At 36.7% G+C, this 12,386-nt stretch overlaps 1 protein-coding gene across 1 annotated transcript in view; it reads right to left on the bottom strand.

The window, feature by feature from the left end:
• LOC138707601 (cell adhesion molecule Dscam1-like) overlaps positions 1–12,386 on the bottom strand; it is a 386,068-nt gene that overhangs the window by 139,653 nt on the left and 234,029 nt on the right. The window contains exon 3 of the mRNA XM_069837239.1: positions 10,070–10,219. Coding sequence (XP_069693340.1) covers positions 10,070–10,205 — 136 coding nt within the window. The 5' untranslated portion in view covers positions 10,206–10,219. The remainder of the gene's footprint in view (positions 1–10,069; positions 10,220–12,386) is intronic.

Below are 12,386 nucleotides of genomic sequence, written 5' to 3'. Positions count from 1 at the left end.
CTCCGGTTCCCGATGATTAATAACTTATTTGTACGAATTATGGAATAAAATTTATTGTGTTCTATTCAAGCAGAATTTTCCTTTGAATTTGGACATTATGGACGTTTGACACTATGGACATTTTGACCTTCTGGACGTTTTATCATCTGGCCTTTCTGTCGTATGGACATTTAGTACATGGACATTTTGACCTTATGGACGTTTTATCATATGGACGTTCTGTAGTATGGACTATATATGGTGGAAGCAAACTATCGATAGTCAAATTGTTTCTAACAGACCTACTATCGATAGTTTAGGCGATTATTGATAGTATCGAAAAAAGGGAAGATCTTTCCTATCATGGGTTTCAAACTGGAACTGGGCAACAGGATTCTTTTTTGAGGAGCCGATTCCAACGATTCAATCAATAAGACATTACGAATCCTTTCCAACGATTCGTTCACAATCATCTCAGCCTGTGATTCCAAGTATTCGTTTGAATCGCAAACGAACTACTCAGAGTTTTTCCCTTTGCGACCAAGGGTAGAGTAAAAACTTTCTATGTCTTTGGCTTAGATGATAGAGGAGGTTCGGAAAGGATAGAGTCCCTTTATAATGAGAGTTTAGATATTGGATAGTGTCTTTCTGGCTGGGTGGAACAAGTTTCCATGACCTCCTTTATTCTACAAAATTATGCATGATAGTGTTCCTTAATTATAATTTATAACCTGAACCTTACTATCAAGTACTTTTTTTTCAGTACATCCCTATTTAACCACTACGAAAATTTCAGGCACGTACTCGTAACTAAAAACAAATCCAGTATTTTGTTTCCACTAAGGAACTATGTACACGAAACCCAACCACCAGAGCAGCAGGCTTCAGGACAGGCTTTTATGCTATCGAACACCTACAGACAGTATGCCAAATTCTCGGAAAAAAAAAAACGCAGAAATTCAATTTAAAATTATAATTATCGCATTTGTAGACTTCATGAAAGCTTTTGACAATGCAGATCAGCCATGCGTACTCAAGGCATTGTTGATACAGGGAACAGAGTGGTAATATATATGCATACTAGTGAAGATCTACTTAAAAAGCAAAGTCAAGATTAAGGTATGTATTAACGTTTTGGAGGAAAATCTACATTTTTTAACCAACCTTTTAAGATATTTATCAGACAACATATGGAAGTAGACTAACATAACCATATATCAGAAACTTCAATTTCACTTTTTGATTCCTTAAAAAAAATGATTAATTAAAAATTATTCTATTTCTTCAAATTGCCATATATTTTCTAAAAATTACTCAATTTTGAAATTTCTTTCACTGAGTTATTGCTGTTTATGCGTAGAATGCTCTGTACTAGGATTTTGCAGCTAACATTATTACAATTAGTCATAAAAACGCCATTTCAAACGTTAATACATACCTTAAAATGGAAAAATAAAGATCAGCATTCGTACTTCTCAGAGGTGTCAAGCAAGGAGACCCATTATCGCCGAAATTATTTGTCTCTTGGAATAACTGTTTCGTGAAATAGATTGGCACAATCATGGGATAAATATTGATGGAAGGTAAATAACAAATCTAAGGTTTGCAGCTAATGTAGTAGGCCTGCTCTTTGCAAAAGCAGCAAACAAACTTGAAAACAAGCTGAAACAACCACAGAGTCAATGTAATGAATTTAACGAAAAGAAAGTAATGACCAACAGCGAAGAAATCCAAATCAAAGTAGAGCCGGAAAGGGCTAGCTAGCTATGTCTAAGAATACGTTTACTTAGGTCAAAGCGTGCCAGTCTTTAACAGCAGCATCAAATAAATGAAAAAGGCGAATATCACTAGCTTGTAAAAAGTTCTGGAGCTTGAACTTCATCCTAATAAATACAACACAGGAATTGGAAATTAAAAAAGACGTCTTACAAGCAAACATCCTGATGGGGGCAGATAAAAAAGTTATTTATTTTCTTCCACCATGTTAATAATGTCAAAAGAAGTGCTTATACAAATTTTGGCCACTCGACCGCAATTACGAGGGACGTAAAAAAATTAATTCGCCAGGGGCCGCTAACAGAAAAAAAAAACAATTTCATTTGACAAATTCATTGGAACGGACACAGCAATTGTCGAGCTATTTTTCAACATATTTTCCATCGGAATTGAGACATTTTTCATACCATGGGATCGACAGAGAGAGGTGCTGACGCAGTCAAACGCTGGTTCCGATCTGAGGCGGCTGACTTCTACGACACAAAAATTGATCTCATGATATGACAAATGTCTCAATTCCAGTGGGGGATATGTTGACAAATAGCGCAACAATTGCTGTATCTTTCAATAAATATTTCCATGCAATTGTGCTTTTTTACTACAAACGGCCCTAGGGAAAATCACTTTCTGGACGGCCTCGTAATTGCGGTCGAGCGTCCAAAATTTATATAAGGATTTCTTTTGACATTATTAACATTGCGGAAGAAAAAAAAAATTAACTTTTTTATCTGCCCCCATCAAACGTTTGCTTGTTAGACAGCTGTGTACTTATGGAGCACAAACTTGGACACTAACTCAACTCAACGACAGAAGACATCCCTAGAAGTAACTCGGAGCAAATAGAAAGGAAAATTTTACAAGTCACAGTGAATGAACGTATCAGAAACACAAATATAAGAAAAAGGACACAAGTGAATAATGCCGTATCCGCATCACAAATTGCGAAATGAAAATAGGTTGGACACAATGAGACTCAACTGCAATCGACGGGTATGCGCAGTAACAGTTCGGGATCCCAGAGACGGGGAAAGGAGGCCACAAGAGACCGAGAACGAGGTGAGGAAAAACGCTGCCTGCATGTGGGATGGGACTGTGAGGAACTGAGAAACCTTCAAGGACTACGAACTCCTCTATAGAAATCAAATTTTCCCAAAGAACAAGGACTAAGTTGAACGACATTGCAAGGAGAAAGCAGGGAAAATGAAATGGGCTTAAGCTGATATCACAGTCTAGTATATAGTCACGAAGCTTCGGATGATTTTCTTGCATTTCTCGTGATAGTTGCTAGCCGCTTGGAGCGCTGTGAGTACTAGGAACAATAGACTGTGTCACTGCCATCGTGATCTAATGCAGGCCATAAGGCAGACCATGTGACTCGCTTATCCCGATCATGAAGGGCGGCTATTCAACCATATAAGTTAGTTGGAATGCATAAAGAGTAACATATATTTCTCTAAAATGTAGTGTAATTGTATTAATAAAATTTAAAACAATGATTATAAGACACTTCAGATATAATTCACTTACGAGTTAAGGTGTAATATTATTTTTGATGTGAAAATTACGTTGTTCGTATGGGAATAGGCCTACCTGCATTTATTTGGATTAAATATTGCGAAATTCGTGTACATTCTTTGATGCACGATTCAATAATTTTCAGTTGCACCGCACGGATATTTTGATATGTTGAAATTATGGGTTATGTTTACTGTACCAGAACTTCAATATTCGCATTTATACATTACAATTAAGCATAATATCATCTATGATACCCCGCACGTTCAATTTGTCTGTATTTGAATACTACAATTGAGTACTGAGTTACTGTATTTATCTATTACCTAAGAGACGAAGTAACACAATCGTACGTACACTAATTTCATAAGAGTGGTAAGGTAAATTTTCTGTCTACAATTAGGGAAGGTAGATGTGCTAAATTAATTAAAATCACAATATAAATTCTTTTTTATTGAACCTCAAAATAGCTTCCATTATAAACTTAAAATATTGATGCGAACAGATTATGTTAACATGCAAAAATTCTCTTCACATTAAAAGAACACAGTTTTGTAATTATTTCTGCAACATATTATGCAACAAGAAGTAAACGGAACTTACGGACACATTACACTAAATAAAACTTAGCAATGATACGCAATAAAGTTATAATATAATATTTCACTGAGCTCCACACACTTAAATAGAAAACCCGAACATACTGTACATTACGGCCTTATCTAGATCGAAAAGGCATTGACTGTGTCGTATTTCGCATTGTTATGAAAAGCTGTGTAAACTGTGAAATGTTCGTTATCGGTTGTAATAACTGTACATGGCTAAAATACAATAATTTGAATAACAATATTGGATAAGGAGACGTTTGTAATACTATAAATTGTAAGAAAAGGAGGTCAGAGTTATTATTCTTCCGAAAGATCCAGGAAGGCGAGTTTATAAAATATAATATATACTTTATGAAAATAATATATAAACCTTATGTATTTCGTATTTCAATAGTGGAAGGGAGGTGTTAATTTTTTCAAAAGAACACGATATCGAAAGTATACATTTTATCGTCTGTTAGGGAAAGGTTGTGATAAGGCCATAGTAGCGATCCTGGAGGTTAGCAACTATCTATGGATGCATATTTATTAAGTATTGAGCTTCGTGACTGTATATACTAGACCAGGCCTGCACAAGGTTTGCGCTCTCCGAGCCGGCTCACAGTTCATGAGCAGAATGCAGGTAGTAGCTGGGCTCTGTATAAGGGTGGACTGGAAGAAGGGGTGATCTCGTACAAAATGTACACAAGGTGTTCATGAAATGAATTGCCGTTCAGTTTTTACAAAACTATCTAGCACTATTATTAATTAATAAAGAAATATTTATTTTACGGAAATAATAGTAATTCTATAGCTATTTAAATGTACAATATCATTTTGTTATATTTTTATTTATCAGTACATGAAAATGAGGTTTTATGCTGTTGGCAGCTGAAAGGAACAGTAGCCTACTGATCGTAATGAAACATCAGTTACAGATGTTCGATGTCTGCCTTTATTAAAGTTGATTATAGAAAACAGTTGCTCACAAATATAAATGTTGAGCCAAACATAGCAATCATTTTCACATCCAGCCTGTGTAGTCGCGGATATTATTGCTAATGTTTAGTCTTGCAAAACTCAACCAGGCTAGTAGTATTATTCAAACGATCTTTAGTCCTTAGGTCACGTTGAAGATCAATAATTTCGAGCTGTAAATCGTTAAATGTTAAATGTTATGTTCCGTCTTTTAGATTCCTTCATACTGTACTGTAGCAGTAGGTAAGCAACGTGAAACAGTTACTGAGAATAGGCCTACACACTGCACTCCACTAGATAACTGAGTGGTCGTTTCTCTCTCCTCTACCTATAGCTATAGCAAGTCTATGTCATTCTGACGTATCTTCCTCTCCGTTTCGGCGAGCGGTAAACACCGCTCTCCCGCTCCGAAGGAGCGCGCGCTCTCGTTGAGCGCTGTTTGTGCAGGCCTGTACTAGATTGTGCTGATACGACGCGTGTTCTTAAAGTAAGTTCCAAAAGGGTGTAGAAAGTAAACGGGAAAATATTTACAAACCATTTTTGTAGCATTGTATTCCCCACACTTCAATTACTTCTCACCATAATCTCCACCATTATTGAGGCATTTATCGAGTCGTGGCACAAATCTTTCTATCCCCTCATTGTAGAGTTCACCCGCCTGCAAACCACTCCGCAACATTTGTGGAAAATTCAAGGAAAGCGAAGAAATTGTGAACCTCCTGTCCTCATGAATTTTTTCATCGACAGCACGCACCAAATCGTCATTGATCAAAGATGGCCGACAGGTATGCTGCTCGTCAAGCACAGAGATGCGGCCCTCGTTGAACTTCCTAACCCATCTCCTGACCATTCCATCACTAATGGCATCATCACCATACACCTCACAAAGTTGATGATGAATGTCAGCTGGTTTGATATTTCCCGCATTCAAAAAACGGATAACAGACTGCATCTCACAGTCGGCGGGGTGCTCGATCACTTTAATAATTTCAACTGATCACAACTAACCACACACACGGACTGAAGCTCTGAGACTGCATGCACAGCTTGCCTGAGGACTGAAGAAGAAAACACATATGCGCATAATAACGATTGCAGCGATGCGACAGCTATATTGAAAATGGAACTTACTTTAAGAACACGCCTCGTATGTAAATGTTGAATTCTGGTTGGGATAAGTTACTGGTTAAGGATTTTTCCTGGGTTGACAGTCGATATTAACAGCTGATAGAGGGGCGGCCATTTTTTTCTATATATACAACGCTTAAAGAAGTTTTTTCGTGCATATAACTACTGCAAAGCAATTCCCATGTACAGTTACGGATTGTTTACACATCCATCGCTTATGCATGGTTTATTAGTAACGTTTTCTGTCCCAACTCTGCATAAGTTTCGTATACAAACTACACGGTTTATTAGTAAGACCGTTAAAGTTTAAAAATAGCCCCTTTAAATTCACATTCATCGTTATTACTGTTCTTCCTTATCTTAAATTCCATTTCTCAAACTCGACTCGTCAATGTGAAGGAGATAGGAGACAAGCCAAGTAAAGAAAACTTTTGAAGGAAAAATTATTGACTCTGGACCTCTTTTCCACAGTCGCGCATTCGTTTTACGCATTATCAGAGGGGGACGCGACTGCAACTTCGGCCTCTGTCAGCAGAACTTCGATGTTTGTTTCCATCTGAGCACTTCACCGCGACGCAGCATGAGAGCGGCTGAATTCAGCCCGAGAACTTGTACAAAGTTTTCTTCATTATAGGGAACAGGCGATAACAACTCTCACAGAATTGTAACTTCTTTCTTGCATGAATAACAGCGATACGGGTCTTTCCAAAACTCGTGTCTTCACACAGCAGGAAATGTCGAGCAGTTCGCCCGCTCCCTCTTCTTCAATGTCTGGATTGGATCGGTCTTTCGAAATAGTTTCGGTGTTCAAATCCCGGCATCTCCGACTGGAAGTAGTGACGAACAAATATGGTGTCGACCAATGATTGGAAAAACGAACATATAAACTGAATCGATATCATAATTAGGGCTCGAATTCCTATGACCAAAAAACTCTGCAAATATGCACACACTTATGCCCTAAATTTACAAAAATATGACGTAAAACTTGGAAATATGACGCAAAAAAAAGTAAATTTAATACTTCCCGAAAATTTCTAAGAATACTTAGAACACATTTCTATTCACCATACTAATATATATGTAACTCCTTATTGGCAATTGCAATGTATATTCTATATACATTTTATTCATCATCAACCCTGTCTGGTCACGGCGGATTAAATACATTCCAGTTCAAATTGTAAACATCAATTTTTCGCACGGACTATCAGACACTGAATATTTTTTGTTCTGTTTCAGAAGAAAGAGCTGTACTCCTTCCAACTTCAATTTTGGTCACTGGTACATTTCGTCCCTTTAAACTATATTACAATATAGGAACTCGATACCTCTCCTGAGCTTCACGATAACTATAGTTACTATTTTTCAACTCTGTGACAACAATTATTGGGAATCATCAGTGTGGTTTTAAGCGTAACAGATCAACTATTGACCAGATATTTTGTATTCGACAGATAATGGAGAAAAAATGGGAGTATAAGGGTATAGTGCATCAGTTATTCATAGATTTCAAAAAGGCATATGACTCGGTTAAGAGAGAAGTTTTATATGATGTTCTTATTGAATTTGGTATTCCCAAGAAACTAGTTCGATTAATTAAAATAGGTCTCAGTGAAACGTACAGCAGAGTTCGTATAGGTCAGTTTCTGTCAGATACGTTTCCAATTCACTGTGGGCTAAAACAAGGAGATGCACTATCACCTTTACTTTTTAACTTTGCTCTAAAGTATGCCATTAGGAAAGTCCAGGATAACAGAGAGGGCTTGGAATTGAACGGGTCACATCAGCTGCTTGTCTATGCGGATGACGTGAATATGTTAGGAGACAATCCACAAACAATTAGGGAAAACACGGGAATTTTACTTGAAGCAAGTAAAGAGATAGGTTTAGAAGTAAATTCCGAAAAGACAAAGTGTATGATTATGTCTCGTGACCAGAATATTGTACGAAATGGAAATATAAAAATTGGAAATTTATCTTTTGAAGAGGTGGAGAAGTTCAAATATCTTGGAGCAACAGTAACAAATATAAGTGATATTCGGGAGGAAATTAAACATAGAATAAATATGGGAAATGCGTGTTATTATTCGGTTGAGAAGCTTTTATCATCCAGTCTGCTGTCAAAAAATCTGAAAGTTAGAAATTATGAAACAGTTATATTACCGGTTGTTATTTATGGTTGTGAAACTTGGACTCTCACTTTGAGAAAGGAACATAGGTTAAGGGTGTTTGAGAATAAGGTGCTTAGGAAAATATTTGGGGCTAAGAGGGATGAAGTTACAGGAGAATGGAGAAAGTTACACAACACAGAACTGCACGCATTGTATTCTTCACCTGACATAATTAGGAACATTAAATCCAGAAGTTTGAGATGGACAGGGCATGTAGCACGTATGGGCGAATCCAGAAATGCATATAGAGTGTTAGTTGGGAGGCCGGAGGGAAAAAGACCTTTGGGAAGGCCGTGACGTAGATGGGAGGATAATATTAAAATGTATTTGAGGGAGGTGGGATATGATGATAGAGAATGGATTAATCTTGCTCAGGATAGGGACCAATGGTGGGCTTATGTGAGGGCGTCAATGAACCTCCGGGTTCCTTAAAAGCCAGTAAGTAAGTGACAACCCTCTCTAAATCCCCTACAGTGTAGTTGGGTGGGGATCTCTTTGATTACTGAAAAGTACGAAATGTAATCATAATAAAACAAGTTTACAATTACCCCAAGCAATTAAAACTATGGGGCAAATGTAAACACGCCATAATTTAATGAACTGAGTTTATGGGAGATCTCAAAACCATTGTAATAAATGTTAACTACTATACATTACTCATAAAAGCAACATATTCTTTAAAAAAATAGCACTGTACGTTTACTTACAATGCCAAAAATGAAGGTGAAACAAAATTCTTTCTCAACTTTTTTTTTTTTTGTAGACTCTTACAAAACATTCGTTCACAACTAAAGGTACGGTCACACATCGCTACTTTTAGAGCGCAACTTTTGTACTGCAGCTGCAAAAGTTGCGTGTCGTGTTCACACGTAAGCCAAAAGTAGCTCGCTGCACGCTACTTTTCGTGCTGCGCAACCCGAGTGCTGCAAAAGTTGCAACTGGAGGTTGCGAGTCTGTTCACACACAAGGCGCTACTTTTGCAGCCGCAGTCATGCTGCAGGTTTCCATCTCCGTGTTGACTTCTCAATATACCTTTGTGGTTATGTTCGCAATATTAAGAAACTCATGCGAAACGCTTCCTTATCTATTATTTGCTTTTCTGTCGTATCTAGTATTCATAAATTGACATTATTTTTACTATAAAGCTTTTAAAAACGCCTATATACTTAAATGATAACCAACAGTATATTCACGTAATCAATGTTGGCAACCCTCCTGTTTGCAACTACGCTACGGTAAATTTAAAAAATGAATTATATCGTCAGCAATTATGCTCAGACTGTGTTGTGTATTTAATAACTGTTACAAATAATTTATTTTCATCACATTTAACATTAAAATATATCCAAACAATAAAAGTTTAGTATCATTGGCACATTTGGATGGTAACACTGGTTGCAACCGCAGCAAAAGTTTCAACAAAACCGATATCAAAAATGCTGCGGCTGCAACCCTGAGAAGCCTGTTCACACGTCGCTACTTTTAAGCTGCGCGCAGCATGGAAAAGTAGCGAGCAGCAGGCTCGGCAGCCGCTACTTTTCGGGTTGCACTGTTGTTCACACGTCGCAGTACAAGAGTTGCGCAGTTTTTTGTACTACAGCGCTGCAAAAGTAGCGACGTGTGACCGTACCTTAAGCAGTTACTCCTATTTGGCGCCAAACTGCCTTGTAGGTTAGCCAATATGTTAATTTAAATATTCCCCGAATTAAAATTTTTATACTGACAGTTTTGTATTTCTCACAGCATTTGTTTACAATTACCCCCTGTTTACAATTACCCTAGTCTACCCTATTAATATCACATAATGGAAATTTCGAAGTCAATATTTGCAGGATCACATTTATTTTTACGATAACATAAAAATAAAATACCAGAGCTTCGGCTTTGGTGTACGCGACAACAAAACCGCTGAGTCAGTGAGTCACTACTCACCAGACACGGAGAACTTGGCGCGGCCGACGCTGAGCAGCGTGGTGCCGGTCAGTCTGTTGACGGCGCGGCACTGGTAGCTGCGGTACTTGTCCTCGTCGTCCACGCGTCGGATGAGCAGCTCTCCGGACGGCAGCATGTGGTACTTCCCTTCTGTGGACACAAGCATCCCAATTGCATTGCGGTCTATTTTACATAAGATACTGAATATGTATTACTGCAGAATTAGTCAGATATACAGTAAATTATGGATTTTAACTTTGTGTTGAAATGTAATATGTATTTACTCACACTGAAAATGGGTAAATACAAGTGCTGTTGATCGATCAAAATATTTTATCGATTAACTATTTGAATTTAATCGATTAATCGAGTTTTGATCCAATTGAAAAAATGTTTTAATACATTATAATACACAATTATTCATCTTGATTACACAAATTTTAACACTGCATCACTTAGGAATATGTATGATAAGACTTTCCTGTGTTAAACTTCAACGTACCTCGTACGACCAGTTCTGAATATGACCCATAAATAGGTCGAAACATGTAAACGAGATACGTTAAAGTTCAACACAGGAAAGTCTTCTCATATATAAGTAATTGATTAACTAGCGGACTTACTCGTGTTAATTATATAAGTTTGTGCGGCTTCAGTACACACTATTTGACTCCACTATTCAACACTTTTCAACAATCAAACGCACCCACATAACAGGCAGAGAAGTTCGAGATGACGCCGAGATCTAGTAGGCTCTGAGGATAGTGCGTGAAGCACTGAAACAGCTGTAAACCGCACAAACTTACATAATTAATACGAGTAAGTCCGCTAGTTAATCAATTACTTATATTCAAGTATAAAATTGGTGTACGGAAGAATTAAAATGGATTATCTTCTCATATATATATATATATTCTGAACACAATTATTGTTAAATTTAACTTGTGTTTGGTGATAAGCATTAGTATTAAATGTTGTATATCTGTATATATATTGTATCATATTACGAAAAGAAAACTATTTTAGTTACTTACTAACATATTTATTATGAGGCTTATAATTTATTGTGTCAATTTCTCTGGGAATTTTTTAAACAAACATAAATAACAAAAAGTATGAAGACTCGCTTAGTTAATACTGCTTCATCCATGATTTTAAACATGTGAGTGCATTCACATGCTCCGAATTAAATGCCGCTCTAAGTTTAGTAACAGTGTTTCCTGCATCACTAAACACGAATTTTTTTTTCTGTCAAGCACTTCTCCACGATCGTTCAATTTAAATCCAAACGTTTCAATGAGTTTACCTCTCAAATTCTCATATGACATAATGGAGTGTACACTTCTCACAAACCACACGAAACTGATTTTTTTTCCTTTATCAAACTAAAAACACGCCTTAATGTACAAACTCAGTACAGAAACTGCAACTGCAAAACTACAGCGGTCGAAACAGAATACTGGCTCCTATTATAATCGAATCACCAGATTTTATAAAGAGAAGAAGATAGTTATGCTCTCACTTACACACAGTGTAGGCATAGTTATTTTATAAGGGATGAGGGTAACGAATCCCAGAAAAGTATGCATTTCATATGCTAGGAAGATGAGCTGACAACAAGGTTGAAGTTTCTTGGAAAACCATAAAACTTAATAAGGATTTCGCATTGTTTCAATTTTCAATAGAGGTAGACTAGGTCACTGTCCTCATATCTCCATATCTTTCTGAAGTGTTTGTGGAAAGATTTTTCCTACGCTACCTGTTTCACAGTTAGAAAATAACAGTACTATTGTGCTTTTAAGTAAGCAATTTCCGAGAGAGAAATATTGTCAGAATTTTTAGTATGAGTTTGTATTAACAAAATAATAATTAATATCAACTACAACCGATTAATTTTAATCGACTGGATTATTCGATTAAATATTTTGATCGATTAATCTTACAACAGTGATTAATCGATTAAATCACACAACACTAATAAATACCTGGTGGCAGTGGTAACTAATTACACTCAATAATGACAATAATATATATGACGTTTCGGTACTATTAACAGCTTAGGCTGGTTTGAACTTCATTAAAACCTAGGTTGTACGTAAATGAAAGGGAATTATTTAAATTACGCACTATTCAGAACTACCTACAAAAATAAGGTTTGAATATAAGATACTTTTCGAATGGCTAGGAATCAGTTTAACAGAACATTGACGGCTGGCAGGAAGTGAGGATTCTTTCAAGTTGTCCAAATGTGTCTTAATTAGTAGAAATGCTTGGGTGAAGACATGAAGTAAATTCTATCATTATGCAACGAAATATA

The sequence above is a fragment of the Periplaneta americana genome, chromosome 10, assembly GCF_040183065.1.
Source record: "Periplaneta americana isolate PAMFEO1 chromosome 10, P.americana_PAMFEO1_priV1, whole genome shotgun sequence".
Lineage (NCBI taxonomy): Eukaryota > Metazoa > Arthropoda > Insecta > Blattodea > Blattidae > Periplaneta > Periplaneta americana.
The sequence above is the reverse complement of the archived record's forward strand: the minus strand, read 5'-3'. Positions and strand labels throughout refer to the sequence as shown.